The 26,767-nt window shown below is 49.3% G+C and overlaps 1 protein-coding gene and 1 long non-coding RNA gene across 7 annotated transcripts in view; one reads left to right on the plus strand and one right to left on the minus strand.

The window, feature by feature from the left end:
- Positions 1-26,767, plus strand: part of Mylk (myosin light chain kinase) — a 248,341-nt gene that overhangs the window by 214,064 nt on the left and 7,510 nt on the right. For all 5 annotated transcript variants that reach the window (XM_015993413.3, XM_015993411.3, XM_076548799.1 and 2 more), the window contains 7 exons: positions 2,468-2,500; positions 2,605-2,698; positions 3,984-4,187; positions 8,837-9,054; positions 11,147-11,270; positions 18,769-18,921; positions 21,209-21,332. In XM_015993413.3, the coding sequence (XP_015848899.2) occupies positions 2,468-2,500; positions 2,605-2,698; positions 3,984-4,187; positions 8,837-9,054; positions 11,147-11,270; positions 18,769-18,921; positions 21,209-21,332 (950 nt within the window). The remainder of the gene's footprint in view (positions 1-2,467; positions 2,501-2,604; positions 2,699-3,983; positions 4,188-8,836; positions 9,055-11,146; positions 11,271-18,768; positions 18,922-21,208; positions 21,333-26,767) is intronic.
- LOC121821710 (uncharacterized) lies at positions 3,482-18,691 on the minus strand. Of its 2 annotated transcripts, XR_006062520.2 has the most exons (5): positions 17,942-18,691; positions 17,521-17,666; positions 5,216-5,454; positions 4,308-4,473; positions 3,482-3,629 (listed from the first exon to the last, which is right to left on the minus strand). It is a non-coding gene; the product is annotated as an uncharacterized LOC121821710 (long non-coding RNA). The 2 variants fall into 2 exon arrangements; XR_013043721.1 differs by having other exon boundaries at positions 17,521-18,691.

Here is a 26,767-nt window from a genome sequence, read left to right on the forward strand (position 1 = left end):
CCCACAGCTGCCCCCACAGCTGCCCCCCCACAGCTGCCCCACACAGCTGCCCCCCCAGCCTTGCTCTGGTGGCGGCTTCAGCAAATCAGCTGTTCCTCCCAAGTCTTACTTCCACACTCTAACACACTTCCACACTCTAACACACTTCCACACTCTAACACACTTCCACACTCTAACACACTTCCACACTCTAACACACTTCCACACTCTCTCACGCACACGCCTAACTGACACTTATGCACCGACACTGTTCCACCATCCACACACACGTTTGCCCGTGCCACACTATCCCTCACACACACACACCAATGCACTCAGGCAAATGCACACGCCCATGCTGTCCCTCACAGGTATGTTTCACACTTATACACCAACACTGTCCCACACACCTACATGTTCACTTGCATGTGTGTTCACTCTTATATATATTACTGTACTAGCCACACTCACATACCTCCACACTGTGCCACATGCATGTAATTACACTTCTACACTAACTTACATACATACAGCCAGACACATCACCCTACACTTACGTAGTCATATGCTTCCATGCTGTCTTTCACACACTTCTATGCCATCCCACATACACAGTCACACTCCTCCACACCATCACACACACACACACACACACACACACACACACACACACACAGAGTTACACACGTCTAGGCTATCCTATACATATACATTCACACAAGTCTCTGCTATCCCATACATATATCCTCACCTATCTCCACACTTACACCTACATGCTGCCCCACACACATACACTCACACCATTCCATAATACTCCCACACACATTATCATACACTTCAAAACTATTCTATACACATATACTCTCCCACACTTGTCCACCATCCTGTGCACACACACACTCTCAACAGACGATCACGTTCACACACTTACAAATAACCCCCACACAGATATTGATGTCACACATTTCCTCACTATCCCATGTGCGCATATTCTCACACGCTCTCACACATCCATACTAGCCTCTTACCCATACTCACATACTTCGACACTGTTCCACAGGCACACTCCCATACTGTCCCACATATTCAATACGCACACACCCGCATCCTTCTGACACAGTCACACTCATACACACTTCCTTGCTATCCCCTGGACACTGCTCCCCCCCACATGCACTCATACTCTCATGTATTTTCACACTAACATCATTGTACTCACATATTTACACACTATCTCGTGGATACATGCTCACATTCACTGTCATATACATACTCTCTCATATTTCCACACTATCCTCCACACTCACACATACTCCCTAATACACTCGCACACACTCACACATTTCCGTTTCAGTGACCTTTGTCATCACTTTGCCATGTCCTTGCTCACTCTGTTCCCTCAGGACACCTCCCTTCATCCATCCATCCACCCATCCATCCATCCATCCATCCATCCACCCATCCGTCATGGCCCCCACGATGGCTGAGGGAGAACAAAGCATTATACAGCATGGCATATCGTGCTAGTCGGGCCACTGAAAGTCACCTGTACAGCTCCTTCCTTTTACAGACAAGGAGACCGAGGTCCAGAAAGGGAAAGACACTCAGCTGAGATCAGGACGTTCTATGTATGTCAGAGCCAAAGACACCCTGGGGCTCTGAAGTAGACAAGGTCTGGGGGTCACCTACCCTGTCTCTTCCCCTGGCCCTCACTCCTGGCATGTGCATGGGAGCAGCTGGTGTGGGCCACTCATGGACCCTTGCTAGCTTCATGTGTGTGCGCCGTCCGTCACCCTCCCTGTACCCCATCTGCTCCCGGGAGGCCACTCGAGGGCTTCTTCTGAGAGCAACTGCAGGCTTTATCACTGTCCTCATGTCCCCTTCCTCACTGTGCATTCCTGCCACAGTGGTATATGCATCCTTACATGACCTGGGCAATCGATGCTTACTTCGGGTTTCTGTGGGTTTTGCCTACACAAGTAAATGATAAGCTTCGGGAAGGGAGGGGAGACTATGCCTTGTGTGTGTGTGTGTTATGGTATGTGCCCACATGACTGGCAAGATGCTTGCTATACTGCTAGAATTCAATAACAAATGTTCGACAAATGTATAAACAGATTTAACAATGAAAGTAATTATAGGCTGCTCGCTTTCAAGCCACGGGAAAACGGGACCGTCGCAGTTGTATGTAGGCTCTGAAATACCAAAAGGACTAGAAGGCATGTGGAAGGGGAGATGTCTGGGGGTCCCTGGGTGAGAGGAGGGGATGATGGTTAGCCATGGTGGAGGAGTGAAGCTGGGAGGGGGAGGCCATAGCTCTCCAGTCTGCATCTGGCTCTTCTTACAGTCGGGACTGGCCCACTTCAGGGGATGCTCATGTGATCCAGGTGTGCTGGCACCTGGAGAAGCCGCAGCATGCCTTGCTCTAGGCGGCCTTCAGTACTGATCGCCATGTCCTTTCTGTCCCCCCCCCCCTTGTCTCCCCCAGAGCCAAAGGATGAAGTGGAAGTGTCAGATGATGGTGAGTGAGGCCAGCTGCCTTCGGGGACAGGCTCTTGGGGTGGAGGGGCTGAGAAGGGGGAACCTGATCGATGGCTCACTCTCACCCTGACCTGTGCCCTGCAGACGAAAAGGAACCCGAGGTCGATTATCGGACAGTGACGGTTAACACTGAACAGAAAGTCTCTGATGTGTATGACATTGAAGAGCGACTGGGATCGTAAGTGGAATTCCAAACGGCCTCTGGGGCCCCAGGGTGAGGGCGGAGCAGGACCCACAGCTCACTCCAGAGGCCCCTTCCTGTGCCGTCCTAAACACGGCTTCCTCCCAAGCCGAGAGCCTACAGACTGGGAGGGAATGACCCACAAACACACCCCTCACCGGGGGCCTTCTCTGGAGCTGCTCCTGAGGTTCTGTACAGGCTCAGCTCTGTAGGAGCCGTGGACCGGGCTTTCTGTGCCTCTGCTCCCAGCACAGCACTCAAGCAGAGGGACCAGATCTGAATCCGTTCCTCTTTAGCCTCCCTTGCACTGGGTCTGAAGTAGCCGGGCCTGGCGAGCACCTTCTCTACTGCCAGCTTTGGGGTTGAACGAGCATGCCCAGGGAGCCTCACAGTTCCTAAAAGAACTTGCCCTGCACTGCCATGGACTGCTCCTCCGTCCCTAGGACATAAAGGACACCAGTGCCCAGACACCAACAAGCTATGCATCTCTCCCCAGCTCTCAGTCTCTGGGGAAGCAGAAGAAAGTGAATGGTGGGGGGCAGTGGGGGGGGGCATGTAGCTGAATTGGTAGAGTGTTTGCCTAATAGGCACAAGGAACTGGATTCCACCGCCAGCACCACATAAACCAGATGTGATGGTGCACATCCCAGCGCTCAGGAAGTGAAGACAGGAGGATGAGACGTTCCAAGTCAAGGTCGTCATTAGGGACGTAGTGAGTTTGAGGATACTCTGGGCTATATATTTTTTTTTTTTTAAGGAAAAAAAAGACAATATGGCTCAGCTTTTATTTCTGGTGGTTTAGGGGAACCGAGGGCACAATGTAGGCCTCTTATCAGCTCTGGAGAGGAAGTCATCCTGTTGGAATAAGAAGAGCTCCCTGCTCCCGGTGGGGGAAGCCACTCCATCCTCCACTGCCAGGGCATCTGTGCTGGAATGGAATGGGAGAAGAGCAGCCATTCAGTAGTTCTGTATTTGGAAAGGAAGACCTCAGCCCGTCTCCAGGGGTCCCTCCCAGGGAAGGGAAGAAGTCTACCCTTAAGGTTAAGTAGGATGTTCTTCATTGGTCAAGAGTATTTTAGCTCTGTGAGCCACATACCTGGGTCACGACTACTCAGCTATATAGCCGTGGACAATACGTAAGTGAGCAGGTGTGTGGTTGTGTTCCAGCAAGCCTCTACTATAAAAAGAAGAGGCCAGATCTGCCTCATGGCTGTAGTTTGCCACCCCCAGCTTTATAGAGAACTCAGCTCAGCCTGGCTTTTCTCTTCTCTCTCACTGACAGTGGGAAGTTTGGACAAGTCTTCCGACTTGTGGAAAAGAAAACCAGAAAAATCTGGGCAGGGAAGTTCTTCAAGGCCTATTCCGCCAAGGAGAAAGAGAACATCCGCCAGGAGATCAGCATCATGAACTGCCTCCACCACCCCAAGCTGGTCCAGTGTGTGGATGCCTTCGAAGAAAAGGCCAACATCGTCATGGTCCTGGAGATGTGAGTGGCACTGTAGCCTGAGAGCCCCCCTCCCCCCACCCCATCCCCCCACACCCCCACCTGCTGTCCCAACCCAGCCACCTCCACCACACAACACGGTATGATGGGCAAGATACTCACCAGCACCATGACCAGGGCTGACCCGTGGGAACCAGAACTGGCCTCGACTCACTGAGCAGCAGCAGCCTGCCAACAGCCTGGGGACCACTGTAACCTTTTCCTCTTCGTCTCCTTGGGATAGAGCTCGGCTCTCACAGGTTCCTTGCTTCTACCGGGGCATTCTCACCTGAAGGTAGCGTCGGGTAGGAAAGGAAGCAACAGGGGAGCCTCCTGCCTTCCTTGCAGAAGAGAAGGGACCCCAGATTTGGGAGCTCAGAATTCTGGAGTGGAGTCCTCTCTCCAGCCCTTTACTGCTTCTTACCGACACCCGTCCCTCCCTAGCTGAACTAGTTTTCTCTGCTGGGGGTGGATCAGATGACCTGCAGGCAAGGCTTTCCCAGAATCCCTCGTCTCCTCTATACCCCAGACTCTACCTCCCTCATATGCACACACACACATCGTTAAGCCAGGTGCCCTTCACAGGCACCTGCATTTTAAATCATGGGTTTCCTTTGCTGAACCGTATTTCTTTCATCACATTAAAAATGTAAGGGAATACACAATGGAGTCTTCTTCCCATCTGTTCACTCACCTTCCTTGTTTCTACACCACCGGAGGTAAACAGTTTTATTGGGTTTTGTTGTGTTCTTCCAAAGTTCTTTATGAAAGTGCAAACATAATCTAACATGTGCATTTTTACCGTCCTGCCTTTTATCACAAGGTGTGACTTGAACTCACTGTTTTCAGTAAACCACTACCATAGCAAGCCCTGTGTCCTCCCAGCTCTGAGGGACCTCACAGTACACACACGCCACATCACAGTGTGTGCGTGCGTGCGTTTGAGCCAAGTGCTTTTGAGGCTTCCTGACTTTGTTTGCTTTTGCAGACATTGCTTGCACACATGTGTTTTCCCTGACACCTATGCATACCCATAGCTTGCATCCCAGAAGTGAAGCTGTGCAGGTGAAAGGGCGTGGTCACTCGAGAGTTTTCAGGGTGTCTTAGAATTGCACTAAGCACCCTGAACTTTAGGATCAGATCTTTGGGAAGATGAGCTGTCCACTCTGGCAGGCATTCTTTCCCGGGAAGGACCGGGCCTGGGAATGGGATGAGCTTCTTTTCTCCCCACATCACAGTGACATTCGGCATGCTCCTCTCAAAAAGTGCTCTTAGGACAGAAAAAAAAAAAAAAAGAAAAAAAAAAAGTTAATAGTGCAGACCTGCATCGGATAACCCTCACTCAGATCCCAGCCCCCTCTCATGATTTGACCTTGGTTAAGTTACTTAGCTCTGCCCATCCTTAGTGTTATGGTTTGTAGAACCTGTTGCTCCCTCATGAATGCTGTGGGATTAGTAGAGCTTGTGAGTGAGGCTCGGCGCTTGGCCATAGGCAGCTATTAGAAGAAAGAGAAGTTGGCTTTTTCAGTATTCTGGTCTATATTCCACTTAAAAGTAACCTGAGAGCGTTTTTAACATTCAAGCAGATGCTGTGGAACATCTAATACTTCTTTCTAATGCTCAGGAAGCCTGCCTTCAAGCTCTGTTACTATTGAAATGTGATTTTTTTTTTAATTGTTGGTACTACCAGCCAAAAGGTATTTAGATTAAATAATCTCAAGGCTCCCCATTTGGCTTTGAAATTCTGCTTTCTGTGGAATCATAAAAGACTCAGAGAACATTTTCATTAGTATCTTACAGTCAACTTTGCCGCCACCCCCTTTTAGGAATGTTGAGTCCCCGTCTATGACCCTGTCACAGCTTTCAATCTCTTTGTGGGCTGAGATTTCACATTTGTTCTAGAACGGGCTTGCTTGGTCCAAGCAGTGTGGGTATGTGAAGACGTGGAGAAATGCTTTATCTTTAGAAGTTAAACCTTGAGCAAGTTTGTGAGGGGGGCAGGAGGCAGGCGAGCCTGGGTAAGGCCAAGCAGCGGCACCAGTGGGCAGAATACCATACTTAGCTTGGAATTGGGACTTGGCAAGCTGGGTGGAAAAAGCAGAGCAATGTAAGGAGGGTTCAGCTGGTCTGGCTTTCATCCCCGCACCCCGCTCCTCCCCCACGGACAGAGCGAGTCTCACAGGCACAGATGCCAGAGTAGCCTCTATTGAGGGTTAGGGGCTGGCCCTTTGATAGGAACTCAACCAGGGCTCATCCCCACCCACCCTGTTCACCCCTCTAACCTAGTCCGACGCATGGCCACACACAGGGGAAAAGGTTGACAGCCTACAGGGGATTTTATGTTCTTGTTTGATGGAGAAACTGAGAGAAATTAAATATATTCCAGAGTCCCTGCCTCAGATACTCGGGAAATAAGGAAGAGCAGGTCTACAGCCCATCTGACTTTGTTTCTGGACAAGCCCCAGTTGTAGAAAACTAAGGATCCTCCCGGCCGCTGGCCTGGGCCTGGGCTTGCCGTGTCGGAAGTGCTTGGGACTGGCCAAGTGGTGGTGGGACTCTGAGCCCTGAAGAGGACATGAAGTTTCAGCTGGGTCCCTGGGGGCTGATGTCATCTTTGTTCTGCTGTTAGTAAAGTTTATAAAAGAGCATCCAGCTGGCGGCCAAGAGACAGGGAGTAGAGACTGGGTACCAAGTCCCTGAATAGCATTGTCTTCTCTGACTGCCAGGGAAGGCTTGCCCGGACCTAGAGCTCTGGAGATAAGTTTGGTTCCCTGGGATGGGTAGTGTTGGTGATAATAAGTATCCATTCATTTATTCACTCACTATCAGTTTATTAAGAACACATTTCATCTGGCCCCATCCTGGCCCATGTCTGTGGGTAGCAGCCTTTTAGCAAACCAATATCTTCTCCTAGTCTTGACCATTTTGAAGAGAAACCTACAGAACTATGAAACTTGATGTTTAACTCCTTCCATACCAGGAAGTGACTGAAGAAATGATTTTAAAATATATTAGAGCTGGGCAGCAGTGGTGCACACGCCTTTAATCCCAGCACCCAGGAGGCAGAGCCAGGCGAATCTCTGTGAGTTCAAGGCCAGCCTGGTCTACAGAGCAAGATCCAGGACTTTGCCTATGGTGTTAACTCAGTCCATTTTTTGGAGCAAACCTGTGAGGTGGTGATGTCTTTCTCTATATCTTACAGATAAAGAAATTGAGACTGTGGCCTAACAATAGAGTTTATCTTAGAGCAGTGATTCTCAACCTTCCTAACGCTGTGACCCTTTAATACAGTTCCTCATGTTGTGGTGACCCCCAACCATAAAATTATTTCGTTGCTACTTCATAACTATAATTCTGCTACTGTTGTGAATCATAATGCAAATATCTGGTACTCAGGATATCTGATATGTGACCCCTATGAAAGGTCGTTTGACCCCCAAAGGGCTTGCCACCCACAGGTTCAAAAACACTATCTTCGAGCCTTCCTGGATATCAGTAGAAAAGAAGGCTTCAGGACAAGAGGCGCCACCTGCTGGCTATGAAGGGTCTTTCTCCTCTGGGTAGTTCTAAAGCGTCTCCTCTAGCTCCTTCTAGTGGCCAGGAATACTCACTGACCTTTCCCCGACTCAGCTCTTCCAGAGGATCATAGGATGATGGAGGTATACAGGCTCTGCTGTCTGCTGTCTGTCTCTCCTGCAAGGGTCAGTGACAAGGAACTACCTGGCCCAGAGTCAGCTTGTAAAACTCCGAGATTGGATCCACACCTGTCACTGTGCATTCATGATGACTCCTTTTAGGAGAAGTACCACCTCTTGTACTTACAGTAGCAGAAGTGGACCAACAGGCCACTGTTGAAAACTGAGTTTCCTGAAACCTGGATGTTACGATAGGTAACCATAGGTTACCATGGGTCGGCTTTAAACTCTCTGAGCAGTGAGCAGGGAAAGTGGGCTTCAAGGTCTGCGCTGGGGGTTCAGAGAAGACTGTACACCTGGACATCAGGGCTGTGCATTCGCAGGGGGCCACATGCTGGCCACCTGAAGTTGGCAGTGGATGCCCAGATGTGGGTTCTGGAAGTAGAGTGGATTACACATGCCCGGGACAGAAAGTCTACCAGGTAGAAGCCACAAGTTAGCTACAGTGGGAGGGGGCAAACTCTCAGATCTATTACAGCTACTACTGGAATAGGCTACATCCAACTAATTCCAGAAAATTTGCTGAGGTTTCTCATTATCAAAGATCGTTTTCTGTTCCTAGCTATGCACATACATTCTTATATTCTGTAAAAAAAAGTGAATATTTGAAATGTTAGTTCCCTGTACCTAGAAGGCATCGCTTGGGTCTATGAGAGAAAAAGACTGCTAGGGATCAGCCTTCTAAATAAGGGAATCTTGTCCTTATTTCTCAGTTCATGCTTGGCCTGACGGCTTCCCAGATTCCGATGCTTCCCTGAGCCCTCCAGTAGCCTAGCCTAGCAGGTATATGTGTAGAAGAATGAATGGGGCTTGGAAAGCTGCAGAAACTTGGCATGTACACAAGCATGTGCACACACAGACACCCTAGTCTACCTTGGCAGGATACCCTGCCATTCTGGTCCCTAGAATCCTATGACATGACCGCAGCATCTCTCCTGCCTCCTCCTGTCCCCACAGCGTATCAGGCGGTGAGCTGTTTGAGCGCATCATCGACGAGGACTTCGAGCTGACAGAGCGAGAGTGCATCAAGTACATGAAGCAGATTTCGGAAGGGGTGGAGTACATCCACAAGCAGGGCATTGTGCATCTGGACCTCAAGCCCGAGAACATCATGTGTGTCAACAAGACCGGCACCAGGATCAAGCTCATTGACTTCGGGCTGGCACGAAGACTAGGTAAGGCCATCTATCTGTCACGGTGGCGGTGTGTGTGTGTGTGTGTGTGTGTGTGTGTGTGTGTGTGTGTGTGTGTGTTCTACACACTGCATGTTGGAAATGTACAGCGTTGGAGCCAAAGTCAGAGACCAGGAAGACTTCAAACCCAGCCCCTACCACTTGCTGCTCTCAGCCTGAAATTCTGTTTCCGTAAAGTAAACAGGACCTGCCCCATAGAGTTGCCAGGCTGCTGATGCACAAGAGCCATAGTCCTTACATAGTAAGCACCTTGGCGGTAACTACGTATTTGATGATGGTGATAATGCTGCTGCTGCCGCTGCTGCTGGTGATGGGGATGGTGGTGGGGATGATGATGATGATGATGATGATGACGAAAATGACAATGACTCATTTTGGTGATGACGGCTTCTCACATCTGCATTATGTTACACTTTGCAGAGTACTGTCACATTAAAAGAGAATGTATTAGCCTCATTCATTCTTACCTGGGGGAAGGACATATTTGCAGAGATCAAGGTTCTCCAAAGCTTTGCCCAGCAGGTTCCAGTGAAGTGCTGAGGCTGGCATAGGAACCCTGGACCCAGCTGAGCATGCCCTGGGGCCCCTCTGCTATCAGTGCCTCGCTGTTTCACCCCAACTTCAGCAGGAAGAAGGTGTGGGGGAGTGCTCAGAACCTCTCTCCAGGCACTGAAGTCTTTATGGTCAGCAACTGTGCCTCCTGTACCCCGCCCCCCATATCCACTCTGCCTCTGTGGCTCTCGGATGTCTGCCATTGAGCAGCATCCTTCTCCCCTCCTGGACACTTCTGTGAATCCAGAGCCATAGGGCTGGAGTGGGGTGGTCTTTATTTCATCACCCTGTGAGAAGGGGGAAATAGTTAAGCAAGCTAATGCCACCTGGTAAACCTCCCAGGACTTCCAGGGTTGTGTTGGTCATCCAGAGCCCAGTGAGGCCAGAGCCCTCTCTGGTACTGAGCAGATCTGCCTATCCTATTCTCCTCTGCCACCGGGATGGGTAGGATGGTGGCCAGTACACAGGACATTCCTTTGGACAGTAACCACCAATAAATGGAGCAAGTAGGGAAGCACTGGCCTCGGGAGCTGGCAGGGACAGAGCCCAAGGAACACAGTGCTCCAGTTCCTTGGTAGCGGGACACCGCGAGAACTGTGGTATCTGAGGACCAAAGAACAGGGAAGCAGTTAAAATGCAGCCGAGGGAATTAGATGTGAGCTGGAGTGGAAAACTCAGGCTGTGAAAGCTGGTAAGGCCTTTATTTGGACGACTGGACATGGGTCCATTGAACCAGACCAGATGTGGCTCCCAAGCCAAAGCTCTACCACTGCTGACATCTCCAATCCGGAGATGGATTCTGGTCCCCCCCATAGGCATCTCTGCTCCTTTATGGCCAAGATGTACCACTTTGGAGGTTAGGCCTCTCCAACTCTGGTCCAAGCAGCTGGAGAGAGGAGACATACGAGGTTTAGAGTGAACAGGAGAGGCAGTGGATGAGGAGTGCAGGGAACCTGGACCAGCAATCAGACCACCTGGGTCCACGTCCTAACCATCTCTAGTGAGCTGGCTGGGGGAATCACTTCCCTTCCCTGCAGCTTTTGTCCTAAGTGACATGGGAATCGTCCCTATGTCCTCGCATTAATGAGAATGTTAAGCTTTTTAAGGACAAAAGAATTATCCGATGTAAAGAGAAATCCTTTTGAAGCTGGTAACAAAGTACATCAGACAGAGTGAATGTTAGCATCACAGTCTATTGGAGATTATTGAACATAAGTCACAATCTCTACCTCAGGGGACAGACTAGCTTGCTAGAGACACAGGCTTATGAAAGGACCACTCAGGGACAGGTACTCTACTGTCCTCTTTTACCGTCCTAAACAACTCAGGACATTTAAGGGGAGCATATTGCTTGTTGGTTTTCCTGGTGGGTGGGTGTGTTGACGGGATGCCAGTTGCCTGTGTGTGGAGCACACCTGAAAGTGAAGCCCTTGTCTGTGCCCATGACACAGACGAGGGCAGGGCCTACCCCAGGCTAGCTCTGGGACATCTGTCAATTGACCCCTCTCCGTTCTGGTTTCAGAGAATGCCGGGTCTCTGAAGGTCCTCTTTGGGACCCCAGAGTTTGTGGCTCCCGAAGTGATCAACTACGAACCCATCGGTTATGCCACAGACATGTGGAGCATCGGGGTCATCTGCTACATCCTGTGAGTCCCAGGATTCTTGGTGGGGAGGGGAGACACTCCCACAAGAGGGCCCCCCAGTTGCCATGTTACAGTGAGGGAGAGACAAGGGCGGATCATTATGGGGACCACCCCCTCCAAGCAGAAGGGTGATAGGTTTCCATTCTTATCTCTGCCAGCCCACCCTGTTTCTGGGCTCCCAGTGAGTCCGTGGCCTGCATCACCCTTCTGTAGCCACATAGAATGCCACACATAAAGATCTCCATGCTGGGTATCTCACTGCCCCCTAGCGCTGGCAGTCTGGGGGCTTTGTTTGGTCAGGCTTATGAGGTAACAGGAAGCCCAGGTGGGCATCTTCACTGTCTTCTGAGGGCAGAACCCCATCCTCCCAGGATGGACACCACAGTCCTGGCTCATCTCTCACTCGGTACAGGTACTGATTAATAGGCATTCTTAATGGAAAGGCTTATATGGGAACAACAGACAACAGATCAATGCAGTAATTAGTTAGCAATGCTGGAGGGAAAGAGGAGAAGCCAGTGGTATACACCAGTGCTTGGCAACCCATAATATACCTCAGTCTCTATGGCAATGCCTCAGATTGCAAGCTTTGCCCCAGGACTGGGCACCCCAAGATTCCACACTTATAACGGGAGCCAGGCACCCACAGTGTTTGTCCAAAGTTACATTTGGAGTAACTAAGACCCACGTACTTTTGTTGGGTTGTGATGAAGCTTCAGATCATAGTCATTAGCCTTAGAAGTAGCCCTTGAACTTACGTGGCCACATGCAGTTGGGGGATAATCTCCCTAAAGCTGTGGCACACATGTAGCTGCTGAAAACTATTGTTGTCAGGGATAGGGGTGCAGCTCAGCCCGTAGGGTGCTTTTCCAGTATGTATGAAGCGCTGAGTCCAGTCCTCATCAAAGCCTAAGAGCATCCAGATGTGGTGGCACACATTTACAGTCCCAGCACAAGAGAGATGGAGACAGGGGAATACGCAGTTTAAGGTTACCCTCAGCTACATGGCCAGCCTGGGCTACACGAGACCCTGTATCAAAAATACATACATATGTATATTGTCATTCAGACAAAGGGGAACATAAATATTTTCCACAGAAAGTTTGAGGAGGCTAGAGAGATGGCTCAGTGGTTAGGAGAATTTAGTATTCTTGTAAAGGTTCAGTCTCCAGCACCCATATCAGGCAGCTCACAACTGTTCACCACTCCAGTTCCAGGAGATCCAAAGCCCTCTTTTGATAGGTACTCTGATGAGCGCGTGCACACATAAGGTGCACACAAATTCATCAGATGCATATATACACACATTCTCTCTCTCTCTCTCTCTCTCTCTCTCTCTCTCTCTCTCTCTCTCTCTCTCTCTCTCTCATACACACACACACACACACACACACAGCAATTTTTTAAAAAAAAAAATGTTTAATTAAGGAGGTTCTCAAAGAATGCTCTCTAAGACATTTGGGGTCTTCAGCCCCCCAGGGTGAAAGGTTACTCTTGATGCCCAGTCGATTTAAGAAGGACTGTTAGAAAAGCTTTGGTGTGGCCAGCCGGGCTTTCCACATCCTCAGAGTTTTACCGTCACCGTGGCCTGTGAGGACAGCTTCCTTCAGTTAGACCTGTACCATGGCATTTGTACCGCGGAGGGCCACTGCCTCCCCTGCCTAAAGTCACCCTCCTTCAGGCCAGAGAAGAGCCCATGCATGTCTCTGCCTCTCCCTGTGCCCTCTGGGAGGAGGCACTAGTGACTGAGGACACTGCACTGCATGTCCGTCCGTCCATCCTTCTGTCCCCCCTCCCATCTCCCCCCCCACCCCCATTCCTGGTTAAGTGCAGAACAGAGGCCCAGTAGCTCAGCCTGTCTCTTCCAGGGCTAGTGGGCCAGCCAGAGCTCCTTTTGGTCTCTGTGCCCTAGTGAAACACCGGGCCCTGCAGAAGCCACGTTTCGTGAGCTCACTCTGGTCAGACCCTGCTGGGGCTATGGCTTAGCCGGGTCCCAGTACTTGCAGCACTGCCTGCCGCAGGAGGCCTCCTCTTACTGTGGCCTGGGGATCATCTGATCTGCTGGTTTTCACAAGAGCAGGTCTGATCTCAGTCCAAACATAGAGTGGGTCATGGCAGGGGTTTGATTGTATTGGACATCAAAGTGACTGGGGCCATGGAAGCTGCATGGCTGGCCACTTACCATGGTCTGGGCAGGTGACCAAGTGTTCCATTTTTCTCAGAACTAGTAGTTTCCTAGGGTACGGGACTTTGAGCATAAAAATGGGGATAGTCCCAGACAAACCAGGAGTTGCAGTGGTCACTGGAATGCTCAGTGAACACATCCCTGTGTCTCACACTGGATCAAAAAACCAGACACAACCAGGATCCTGCAGACCTCGAGTCCTCTCATGCTTACCATTCCAGGGACCAATGTAAATCTTTTTTTATTTTTTTTTCTGAAGTTAGGGGTCAGTTCTGTCTGTTCTTAGACTTCATGAAATGACCGAGAAGGAGGAGACTGGCTTCTTTACTCAATGCCATGAGATGAATTCATACTGTTACACACAGTTGTGGATGGCTCATTATCTAAGCTATGCAGCATGCCATTGTGTGAACATAATCCAGCGAATGATGGGGCCTTAGGTAGTGTCCAGTCTGTAGCGTTACAGGCTTCTGGCACACGTGTTTTTCACATGTGTTTTTAGAGAGAATAACTCTGCATTTCCACTGGAAATGGAATCTGGAACTCGGCTTACTGGGTCAGAAGAGCACTGAGTTTTAAAGTAAATTCTTCTAGATTCTACTCTCCCCCTCCATTGCTCACTAGATCACTCTTAAAGTGAAGAATAAGAAATAAGGACAATTTTTTTTTAAATGGGGAAGATAACCTTGATGTACAGGAACCAGCCTGGTGTCAGGAGTAAGGAGAGGGATGGGAGGCAGGTAGCGAGTAGGCTCGACCCCCACTCGGTGTCCTGATGGCTGCTCCCATTGCTATGGCAGTTTTCTGGAGTGCTCCTTGAGGGCTGGTCCAAATCTGAGAGTTCCTCTCCAGCTCTAGGGAGCTCTCGGTAGAGCACATGATGCTAAAAACGGAAGTGGGAGGGAGCCAGATGGTTTCCCTTAAGGCCCTGCTGTACAGAGCTGGGGCTGCTGCTGGAAGCTGCTGGAAGAAGCTCTTAAGTACCCTTGTGGCATCTTCTGCCCAGCCTCATCCCTCTCTTTAGAGCTGGGTTGTCTATCTGACAGTTCAAACCTTGGCCTCTTCCACCTTTGTATAGAATGTCCTCCTGACCCCTCTCTAGGACCAGTGAATGCTATTGGATATCACTGGCCAGATAATGGTGGGTTTTTACATTGTTCGCCACCCGTCGGGGCCGTACCTCCCGAGGTACAGTCAGCACCATCATCACATCAGTGGGGGGGGGGGGGAGCAGGATCCAGCTGGCATTAATGCCACCATGTCTGGCATTGCTTAATTCTCAATCTCCCTACAGCAGAGCTTTATCATCAAATCTGAGGCTGAGGCCTGTTCTCTCAGGGTGGAATGTCAGGAGAGCCAAGAGCATGGAAATGTCTCCTGGACTACACTTGCTCCTTTACTGTCTTTAAAGTCATGGACATGATCTGACTAAATGAGTGGCTGGTTAAGGGGGGTGGCCACATGCCTGCCCACAGAACTACTGAGGGCTTCCGAAGGGCTTAGGATTTATTCCCATTTTAGCCTTAAGGATCCGCAGTGAACGATTTAAAACAGCTGGGCAGGTTCATGGGCAGAACCGAGGACTAAAATGGGGGTTTAGTCGTGTTTGCCAGAGTCGGAGTTTGGGGGTAACAAACGTGAAGGTAGTGGCTGGGAAGAGAGCAGAGAGGCAGGGAATGAGAAGCATTCCTGGGTTCAGCAGAGGGGAGAGCAGCCCAGTCCCAGGCAGGGCAGACAGAGGCTACAGCCGCACAGTCGCCTTCTCGGCATTTCCCTGACTCGTATAGAGCTGGAGTTGGGAGGATGAGGGCAACAAGGAAGGAGGACTTACTTGGTAATGGCTACCGAGGGCAGGAATGGCGGAGCAGGGATGAGACAGGGTTCAAGAGTGGCTCTCCCCAGGGGTAAGGGAGCACCCAGTTCTCAGGAAACAGGGCGGGAGAAGCCAGCGGGAAGGAGGTCTCCGGAAGGAAGGGGGATCTAGCACAGGGGCATAGGCCTGGTCTAGCATGCTTTTGGCCTCGGGTTTAATGCCCAGCATTGAAAAGGCATTAAGAAAGTAGAACATGGCGGGGCAGGGCATGGAGCGGGGGCTGGAGAGATGGCTCAGAGGTTAAGAGCACTGGCTGTTCTTCCAAAGGACCTGGGTTCAATTCCCAGCACCCACATGGCAGCTCACAACTGTCTTTAACTCCAATTTCCAGGGAATCTGGTGTCCTCACACATGCAAGCAAAACCCCAATGCAAAATAAATCGATCTTAAAAAAAAGAAAGAAAGAAAGAGAGAGAGAGAGAGAGAGAGAGAGAGAGAGAGAGAGAGAGAGAGAGAAAGAAAGAAAGAAAGAAAGAAAGAAAGAAAGAAAAGAAAGTAGAATACCCTCAAGTGTTCATGATTCAGATTTGAGAAGAAATGTCAAGAATCCACATGCGTGAGAGAGAAGCATCCAAGAACTTGCCCAGACAGATAGCAGCTTTATGAAAACTGGTTAAGTCCCTTGATTTAAGACCAGATAACACTGGGGTAGGCGTGTCAGACAGCATGAGCGTATTTGCTAACTGGTTGATAGGTCATTTTTTTTCTAAGATAAAAAGACACATGACCCTTTTTGCAAATTCTAGCAATAAAGTCTAAAACAAAAAAAAAAATTGAACCCCAAAACTAAGCATAGTTGTTTAATCCCAGGACCCGGGAGGCAGAAGCCTGAGGATCGTGAATCCCAGGCCAGTCTGCACTGTACTACATACTGAAACAGAAGCATTACTAAAATATCCAAACTCTACCTCGGCCATCATGCTATGTACCAATACTGTAGGTTTCTAATTCAAGAGGAACTTGGGCAAGCGGAGAGCTGGGCAGGACAGAGTGTTTCAGATGGGTGTGCTGCCAGGAAGGAGCAGTGCCAGGGCCAGAGGCTGGGGCTCCCCGTGCCTGCGGGGACGAGGACAGCGATTAAGACCTATCTTTGCAGGATTCCAAGTCCTAATTAGGAAAGGAGACGTGCAGAAGGGGCCCTTTTGGCATTCCTCGGCACGACTGTTTGCTTTTCCAGCTCTCCTTTGGAGTACTGCAGGACTTCCCCCCTTCCTGCTTCAAATAGAAAATGTAGAGGTGAAAAGAAGCAGGTGCCCGCAAGCAAAGACAGTCTGCATCTCGGTGGGCGGAGCTTGCTTAGACCACCCACATCACAGAGGTCAGGAGGCTGAAAGGTCCCTAGGAAGCCCAGCCCAGTCACTGTAGTGACAAGATGGAGGAGCACATAACAGTGTGAATTCAAAGACTGGTGACCTTCTAGCAGGACTTCGTGGGTACGTGACCGAAAGTGATTCAGATTGCCCGCGTGGACTTCAGTCAGCATCTTGCTTTAAGAAAAGCCATCTACAATGGTGTATTACTACTCAAAAGCACAAATATGTCAAGCAGAGTGAGAAAGTACACACTCACTGACTCTAAGCTCTTTGTTCTTACATTCAGCAGAGGGTTCCTCCCATGGCCAGCCTCCTCCCAGTGTTTCAAGTGGGTGTTGTTCAAGCACAGTGTTCGGGTACAAGCAGATTTCATAAGCGGAGGCCTTTTGAATGCTGAACAGCTCCAGCAGCTGTCGGTGTGGTGTGGTTTATGATGGTGGATTAATAAGGATTGGGAGAAGGATGTTCATAAAACCCTGACTTAAGGGGGCCCGAGATGTATTTTCATGGGGGCGTGGACAGGGTCAGGAAAGGACTACTGCATATGTAATTTTCAAGCTGAAGAAGTAGGGCTATTTGTTGAAGCATTATTAAGAATTTAAAAATGAGCCGGGCGGTGGTGGCGCACGCCTTTAATCCCAGCACTCGGGAGGCAGAGCCAGGTGGATCTCTGTGAGTTCGAGGCCAGCCTGGGCTACCAAGTGAGTTCCAGGAAAGGCGCAATGCTACACAGAGAAACCCTGTCTCGAAAAACAAAAAAAAAAAACAAAAAAAAAAAAAAAAAAAAAAGAATTTAAAAATGGTGGCAGTCGAGCATTAATGCTAGGCGCGGGGTCCATCTCAGGGTGGGACTCTGGGCAGCTGTGCAGGTCATATACTCACAGAGTCAGCCCTTGATCTGACATGCAAGGTGAGGGCGTTGTTGGCATGACGGAGAGATGCATTGGAGGGTACAAGTGAGGCTGTGAGCTTCTGTCTGTTCTTGACTTTGAGATCGCTGCCCTCCAAACCGTGTTTGGCTTAGGCTCCTGGGAGATAGTACAGGTTATCAAGAAGAGTTGTATGATATACATGGTGCCAGATGAACCCTAACTATGGACTGTCCCGTGTGCTAGTGCAATGCACACCGCCTTCTTAATCTGCATAGAAATATGAGCATGCAGCAGTAGTAGAGGGTCGGCCTGGGGGCCCAGGCTCCTGGGCTCGCATCTCAATGTCTGGGACTCTTTGGGCAGGTTACCTAACCAATTCTGGGCCTGGGCCTCACCTGCCATCTCTGTATAATAAAGAAGTGAAAAATTACCTGTGTTCTGGGGCGGGGTTGAGATGAAATGAGTTCATCTACTTCAGATCCTTCACACTGCAGGTGGTAAAGTGTGCTCAGCGCCTGCTTGCCCATGAAGACGGGACAGGGACTCTGTAGTTAAGTGAGAGACTGCTCTGGAGCACGAAGAGAGAAGTGGTACAGGGGGTGGGGGAGGCACCCAAGGTCACTCAGCTAATGTGTGGCGCTCTGTCCTCTGCCACACAGCCTGTGGGTGGGCTTCCCAGGGGAACAAATGCCTCAGGACGCCTGTCCCCTCCTTGCTGATGAAAAGTGCTCATGTTTACGGGGGCTCACATTTGCTGAGCCATCCCTATAGGGTGCCCCACCCCACCCCCACATCTGGAGGTGTATAATGAAGCAGAAAGGAGAATATGGAAGAGTGTGGATGAGAAGAAGGGGCGCAGTGAAGGTTCTGTGAGGGGTGGGAGCTGGCCTGAGGTTTGGGATGGAGGAGGGTGGAGGCGTTTCTCGGCTCCGCTCTGTAAGTAGTGGAAATGTGTACACTCATCAGGCCGTCCACCTCAGCCTCACAGGTGGTTGATGTAAAGGGGCTAGGGAGACCAGGGGTCACTCAGGGCGTGCCGTGAGCGACTGAGGAGAGACACAGAAGCCGTCTGGACTTCTTCTCGGAGGTAGAGGAAAGGCAGGGGTAAGAGCCATATAGTTAGTGTGCGCTTCAGAGGGCAGGGAAGAGCCCCCACCTTTGACCTCAGCACTCTCTTAGGGGAGTCATGCTCTCCGCCCCCCCCATCCCTCCCAGCTCAACTCCCCTTCATTCTTGTTCTCCCGCTCTTCTCGCCCAGGGTCAGCGGACTGTCCCCCTTCATGGGCGACAATGACAACGAGACCTTAGCCAACGTCACTTCGGCCACCTGGGACTTTGATGATGAGGCGTTCGATGAGATCTCCGACGATGCCAAGGACTTCATCAGTAACCTGCTGAAGAAAGATATGAAGTAATAAGCGGGGACCACAGTCTTGTCGGGCTCCGGGCGGGGGGCTGGGAGGCAGGCCCTTCCTTTACCTGGGAAGCTCCCTCTTCCTGGCTCCACACCAGTCCTGTGTGCCCTGAAGAGGAAAGAGTGGCCCCTGAGAGGCCCAGTCAGTGGTGGTGTGGAGTGGTCCCCGCTTCCTGGTGCCAGGCACCCCACCCACTTTAGAAGCACAGAACCCCTGAGCAAGGGTCCCAAGGGAAGGACCGCTTCTCAGTGATGATTGGCCTTCTATTGTCTGTTTGGTTTTGGCCCTCACAGTCCTGCAGATAGATCCTGCAGGCCCTGGTCAGGGCTCGTGGGGCCGGGGTGGGGTGGGGTGGAGGTGGGGGTGGGGTGGGGATGCTGAATGCCAGCTTAACTTACAAGCATAGATAACAGAGACAGCCGACAGACAGCCCATCGGAGGGTCCTGTTTATACCCTCAGATTATTCTGGCTTGGTGTTTTATTCACATCGAAATTATTCCTTAGATGGGGTCCAGTTCCTTCTAACATAGGACAAATTGGTGAGCAGCAGATGCAAGATGATGGCAAGCTGTGAAGACAGATTAAACATAGAGCCTTTGTCATAGTTGGAGTGGAGCTAGGTAGAAGAGGTGGGCTGGGGTCACACAGCTTGTTGGGGTGTCTCTCCAGGTGAGTGGAGTCAGCTGAATTAAAGCCAGAAGGGGAGAAGGGGGGCCTCTGCTTGGGAGGCTCTGTGCTCCTCAGGAGAGCTGCTGGAGCAGGGAGCTCCAGGCTATCAGGGTGTCAGCCCATTCTGTAAATAAGTATCCAGAGCAGAACCTGTTCCCAGTACCCCCTCTCTACCCCCACCTCTGAGTGGGACTTGGCAATAAGAGGTAGTTGTGACTTTGCCAAGAAGGGCGGTGTTGACATAGGGGATGTGGCAAGGACAGGAGAGGGCGGCCACCTCCAGGGGTAGGCAAGAGGTGCGGAGTCAGTAGGTGATTTTGCAACCTGACTTCCGCCCGGCCACCTGGTTCTGTAGCTTGTCCCCTCCCACCCTGGGAACAGGAGAGAGCAGATGCTGCAGGGGACTGCTGGAGACCCTCTTAGATGGCTGTGCCTGATTTCATGCCCACCAATCTCCGACCTCTTGAGCCTCCCAGATTCAGACTCCTCGAGGGATAGTCACACTTCTTCACAATGCGGTCCCAGCCTCTTAGTGGCCGCAGTGGTTGTGTCAGAAGTTAGCAACCCCCAAAGAATCTGGATGTTGTGGGAGTCTGGATTCCCTTTCAAGGTGAAGGTTCCTACTCCCAAGATAGATAGCCCGCTTCTGATCACACTGGCCCAAAGATGGCTTCTATAAACTAGTCTTCATTTATAGAAGATGTGATAAATGAATCATTGTGTATATACCCCATTTTCCTATCTGCCCTTAAAATGCTCTAGCAACAGGCTGTATTGGCCTCCTCTGTGCTTATCAAATGAACTCACCAAAGAACAAGCTTCCTTATACAGAGTAAAGCATTGCATTCTTTTAAATCCTTAAAGACAGCATATCTTTCACTAAAGACCACTATCTATCCATCACTGTTTTTTTATGTCTGTTATAAAGTTATACATGCAAAATGCAGACATTTGAAGAGTATGAGTCGACTTGAAACATCCCAATCCCTCTATCTAAAGCCCCCCACACTGAGCTGTGCTTCTTTCTAGCCACTTTTCTTTGCTGTTAGCATCTGGTTCTGTTAGTTGCTCTTGTTGCTCTTAAAGTGATGACTGAAATGTTTCTCGATTCCAAAAGCTCTCAGAATGAGTAAATGAATTGCAGTGGCGTCCTTAGGCTGCTCTGATTTAGGAGTTGTAGGTAGGGCACAACTTCTTTGGACTGTGACAGGATAAACCTGATACTCAGCCACACTAGAAGACATGAAAATTCAGAGATTCTCACAGGTTTTGTCTTAGCGTTTCATTCTCATCCCCTATTTGGAAAGACAAAAGGATCAGAGCCCCATATGACCAGCAGAATGGCAAAACCTCCCTGGAATATGGTGTCAGGCACGTCTGCCTTGTAACTGTTTGGACCCCAGAAGGTTGAGAATCTGCCAGTGGTTAGGCTGAGTCCAGTCAGCACAATCCAGAGCAAGGACAGAAAGAGGCAAGCTCACAGATCATTGTATGTGAGCTGGGAAGGGCAGCCCTGGGCTGTGGCCTGTGGAATCAGGGGCAGATGGCTTCCCGGTTTTTCATCTCTGAGGTCCCCTCCTGCTCAGAAATCCTCTGATCTCTTCCTCCATCAGAAACCGTCTGAACTGCACCCAATGCCTTCAGCACCCATGGCTGATGAAGGACACCAAGAACATGGAGGCCAAGAAGCTGTCCAAGGACCGGATGAAGAAGTACATGGCAAGAAGAAAGTGGCAGGTAACGTGGGCTCGGTGGGGATGGGATGCTGCTCTTCAGATTAGCTTTACTCAGGCCCAAGTGACCCTAGCTGCATTCCAAGAAAGTCTGTTTCTGAAATGACTTAGTAAGTCCAGTGTAGATGGCTGATTAAGGCACAGAGTTACTTAGGCCCTGAGCATGAAGTCCTTTGCTCAGAGGAAACGCCAGTCCTGTTCATCTTTGTCTCATGGGGACCAGAGGCCTGAGTAGCCTGCCCCCTTAGGTGAAACTGCTAATGGTCCAGTCTTCCTGGCTTGGGATGAGCAGCATGACCTGAAGAGTATCTGGCAGTCCTAGAGAAGCTGAGCTCCTATAGGGAAGCATGATGGTCACATATTTCCTTGTGTGGTTGTGGGTGGGGGTGTATGCTCCCAAGAGGAAACAGTGGTAACTTTAGGCAAGGTGGTTAACCTTGTTGTGGATTCATGTTCTTATCTAGCAAGTGGGGATAACACTGATACCAAAAATTGTGGAAAATTATGAGACAAATTTTGAAGGTCTTTAGGACAGTGCCTGAAACACAGTGGCATTCTGCAATGCCATCAGTAGCTAATATGTATGGAGGGCTGGCCGTGGATCAGAGTTTATGCAAAGGATTTCCTGTATGTGTTAGTCTCTTTTCCTTTTACTATGATAAAGCACCCTTAAGGGAGAAAGGTTTATTTTGGCTCAGAAATGAGGCATGGTCAATTATGGTAGAGAAGTCACAGTGTTGGGAGATTGGGCCACTGGTTGTATCTGCAGCCATGAAATAGATCAGTGAACAGTCAGTTTGCTTTCTTTTTATTCAGTTTAGAACTCTAGCCATGGAATAGTTTTACCTACAGTAAGTGGATTCTCTCACCACAATGAACCTAATCTAGATAATCCCTTGCAGGCATGTCCAGAGGCTAACCTAATTTAGAGAGCCCCTCTCCAGTGTGCCCACGGTAACAATAAGTACTAAGCATCACATCTGTGCATTGTGTTTACATCTTATCACAGTGATTAGTGTCCCCACTTTATAGACAAACCAAGGAAGAGAGTAGATGAGAGAAGTCACTGGGGTCTTAATGCTCAGTGGAAAACCAAGGAATCAAGCCTAGAACCTGGCTCCAAAGTACACAGCGTTAACAATAACAGAACGGCCTCTAATCACAAGATGGTAATATTTTCATCCAAACCCTGGAGCACTTAGCATCTTCTCCATCTGCTGGATTCTTTCTTTTATCATAATTTGAATTGTAAAACTCTTAGGCTTAAGGAGAGGACATGATTTCCACACCCATGTGGAATGTATAGTGGGAAACCAAAGCAAATGTCACATGAAAGGACACAGACACCCCAGGAATTATAAATGATCAGTATAGCTCCATGACCATATATGTAAGTGTAGACGGAGAAGGGGGCCATTCCACTGGCGTTGACATGGTTATAAGAAAAGCCTTCAGGGGCAGGAGCTAGGAATTTAGTAGAGATCATACTTAAAGCCCAGGGGGGAAGGAGCAACTGCAGGGGTGGAGGAAACGGCAGGTGGAAACTGGCCCCGCCTTCAAACTACATAGGGCTGGACATAAAGGACGGAGCCTCTCACAGGAGATTCGGGGCTAGGAGCACTGAGACTGTCCGTGTGACGGAGACACTGGTCACTAGCACACAGGGTGACTAAACCACAGTTCCCTTAGAAAACACGGCTTCACACAAGGGTTAAGAGTTGAGGAAAGACCATGAGGGCTTTGCACCAAGCAGGTGCAGGGCTTGAGGGGCTGGCATCCTGAGCACATGGCAGCCAGAGCCCTGCTACAAGGAGCTTGGAAGGACTGAGCTGATCTCCTGACTCCTTCAAATGCAAGATAGGTGGGAACACCTGCCTCACTCACCTCCTGGAGCCTTTCAGGTCCAAGTAGAAGCATGCTTGATTTTTTTAAAGGTATCTACAAAATCAAAGTTGTCTGTGTCAGATGTCAGGATTCTTCGGAAAGGAAAAAGAAACAGCCTTCAGAGAAGCAAGTTTAATTGGATCTCAGTTGCCTGAAGCACTGGTTAAGAGCGGCCATGTTGCTTCAGAATGTCTGCAAATGGCTCCAGGCCAGGAGGGTGCTAGGACCAGGGCATGGGTACAGACAGGAGATGTGGATGAGAGAGAACAGGGAAAGAAGGGCTCTTCTCTGCAGCCAGGGACCCCCACGTCACAGCCCCTCTCCTAATCGCTGGGTTTGCTCTTTACTGGCCATTGGAGTTTCTGGAAAGTCAGGGATCAAATTCAGAAAAGAACCTTATTTCCCTATTTTAATTTAAGTAAAGCGTTTGGAAGTGACTTTTCTGCAAAGTTGTACACAAATTAGTCCATAAAAATCTCGCTCACCATGAATGTCCCGGGGAGTAATTTCACTGGGAACAGTTCAGCTGTGTTGATCGGCTGTTAAGTTGCTTCCTTAGGGAAATACTTTCCACATTTAAACTCCAGTTCTAGAACCTTGGCTCCCCCCAGAAATAGGGGGGCTTCGACTCAGAGTAGCCAAGGGGATGTGCAGCAGGATGGGGGAGCAGAAGTGGGCTACACAGGGAGAGAGGGCAGGGGACACACATGGTCCTGCTAACTCCAGAAGGAACCTTCTAACTATTCTGTTCCAATAAAAGGCTCCAAAACACAAGGCGCTAACCTGGTAACAAGTCCCACCATGCAAGGCTGGTTGGGGCATGGATGTCGACTCATATTATTGATCTTTAGGTAAAGTTATTCTGAAGGAAGGCATATTTTCAGTTCATACTGAAAGACTAGTACAAAGGCAATTGCATGAAGCAATTGAGGTGGGCTGGCCAGGCAGGGTAACAGGGCTTCTGTCTGCAAACTAGATGTAAAAGACTGGGCGTGGGAGGGGTAGTATGTAGTTGTGATTTTTCTTTGGGCCACCAACCAGCTCCCAAATAAAGACATGGAGACTTGCTATTATGAGTACTTGGCTTTAACTTAGGCTTGTCCCACTAGGTCTTTTAATTTAACCTGTTTCTCCTCATCTATGTTTTGCCTCAGGGCTTTTTACCTTTCGTTCATTCTGCATGCCTTACTTTCCGGCTACCTGGCTGGCCCCTGGTGTCTCCCTCTCGTCTCCCCCTACTACTTACCTTCCCTGCCCAGAAGTTCAACCTATACTTCTTCCCTCGCTATTGGCTGTTCAGCTTTTTATTAGACCAATGAGGTGCCTTAGGCAGGCAAGGTGAAACAGCAGCACATCTTTACATAATTAAACAAATGCAACACATTTTTCATAGTTAAATATTCTGCAGCATAAACAAATGCAACACGTCTTTACATACTTAAATGCAACATATTTTTACATAGTTAAATATTCTGCAATAGTAGTAGAAAGAAGAGTGGAAATTAAAGGGATAAAGTTAACTGCATTTATGTTCTAGGCACCTGAGAGACCCCAGCAATGTGTATAAAAATAACAGGATAAAATATTAGAGTCTGTTCTATATTTTAATATAGATAGATAAACAGAGACTGCTCATGGCTATTGTATATTTGTCAGGGGCTCTGTCATCCTGAGGCTTTTTTAAAGATGTGTGCAGGCTGGTGCTTGGATGACCTAAGTTTATCAGGCATTGTTTTGCTGTTATCATGGATAACAGTCCTGGGAGGTGAGCAGTCCTGGTCATCCTAGCTGGCTCTCCGAGAGCTGGGGAATTGGGACTATATTCGGGAGGCCAGGGCAGACATTGCCTGCCAGGAAACACAGCCTTTGCCAACCTTGTCCTCCAACCAAGAAAGAGGCTTCTGCTAAACAGGCTCAAGAACTGAAACTTGGCTCTACTGATTTTGTACAAAAATTTCCAAAGGTCCCTGTGAAGCAACAGTTTTCAGCTCAGAGGCATGCAGCTAGACTGGACAGTTCTGAGAGCTCCCTACTGCCATTACACAGCAAGCAGTTTCCAAAGAATTGATTCTGATGTCGATTACTTTTTAAATTATTAATTTAAACTAAATTAATTTAAATTAAAAATGAATAATAAATTATTATTCATTATTAAGCACTTGAAAATATCCCCACTTAAGAAATTACATGAATGTCTGTGTCTGCTGACGTTTCTGCACATGATAGTGTCCGCTCTTAATGCATTTGCTATTCCCTCTGAAATACTGGGACTTTTGTTTGCCTCATTCTGATAATGAGTATTTGTAATTTGGTTACAAAATAAAAGCAAGAAAGAAGAAAGACATCGACTCTCCACAGCATGCAGTGAATATAGTCTTGCTCAACCTCACTCCATGTGTCTCGAATCAGGGAGCCCAGGAGCTCAAAACAGAATGTGGGGGTCCTGCTACACATTCCCGACAAGAATCAACCATCCTTTGGGGAAACTAGAGCTGCAAGGAGATTAAAATCTTCTGGACTCTATTTAAAATCCCGATGCCAAGGCTCAGAGAAGGGAGAGCCAACTTGGACAAGGTCACAGAGTAATGAGTGGTCAGAGAACTGACCTTGTTGGGAAGGAATCATCTGGGCCAGAACTCCGAGGCCAGAACAAACCAGTATGTGTTGGAAAGGGGCTAGTCATCTGAGGAGGGAGGATTAGCTGATTAGGAAATGAACTGCCAAGATCTTGACTCCAATGGGATCGATGCCACCTTATCAGTTCCCAAAAAGGTAGGTGCCCATGGGAAAAGATGGATCTTCCCACACTAAACTGGCAAAGCAACTAGACAGACAGACAGACAGACCACAGGAGAGCCTGAAGGCTGCCACATGTTCTTGCTCTGAAGGGCCACCACCTTCTCTCTTCATCCTACCTGGGACCCCCTGGGTTCTGTTCAGATTCCCACCCACCCCTCTCCACTGTGCTAGCGGACAGCCAAGAACATGCCCACACTCCACAGTGTGGCTGTGTGCAGGAAGAGATCGATGGCCAGGTGTCAGCCAGTTTGAATGTCTGTCCAAAGTGCACAAAAATAGGTTGCAACAAGGAGGGCAGAGTGCAGGGTGGACAAGCAGTTATGATTGCAACAGCAGGTCTCTGCTTAAGACACATATACAGGATTGGTTTTTTAACTCAGTGGTACAGCACTTGCCTAGCAAGCATCAGGACCTGGGTTCAGTCTTCAGCTCCTGGGAGGGGGGGGGAGGGGGGAGGAGGTGCATGCACACCCATGCTGGCGCGCGCGCGCGCGCGCGCACGCACACACACACACACACACACACTTTTGCATGATCCCTCAACATTCTGAAATTCTTCACTTTTGAAAGAACCGGTCTTTTTATTGAAAACACTGGCTTTCCAAATAGTCAAAATTGTCAGGCTTCACTGAAATTCATGTGTACGTAAAATTAATTCAGGAAGAAAGTGGTTTTGCTAGCACAGTATGAGGTCTGCTGAGTGAGGGCAAGACATTTGCCTAGGAGGAGGCTATTTTCCTTTTGGCTCAGACAAGG

This window comes from Peromyscus maniculatus, chromosome 12, assembly GCF_049852395.1.
Source record: "Peromyscus maniculatus bairdii isolate BWxNUB_F1_BW_parent chromosome 12, HU_Pman_BW_mat_3.1, whole genome shotgun sequence".
Taxonomy (NCBI): Eukaryota; Metazoa; Chordata; class Mammalia; order Rodentia; family Cricetidae; genus Peromyscus; species Peromyscus maniculatus.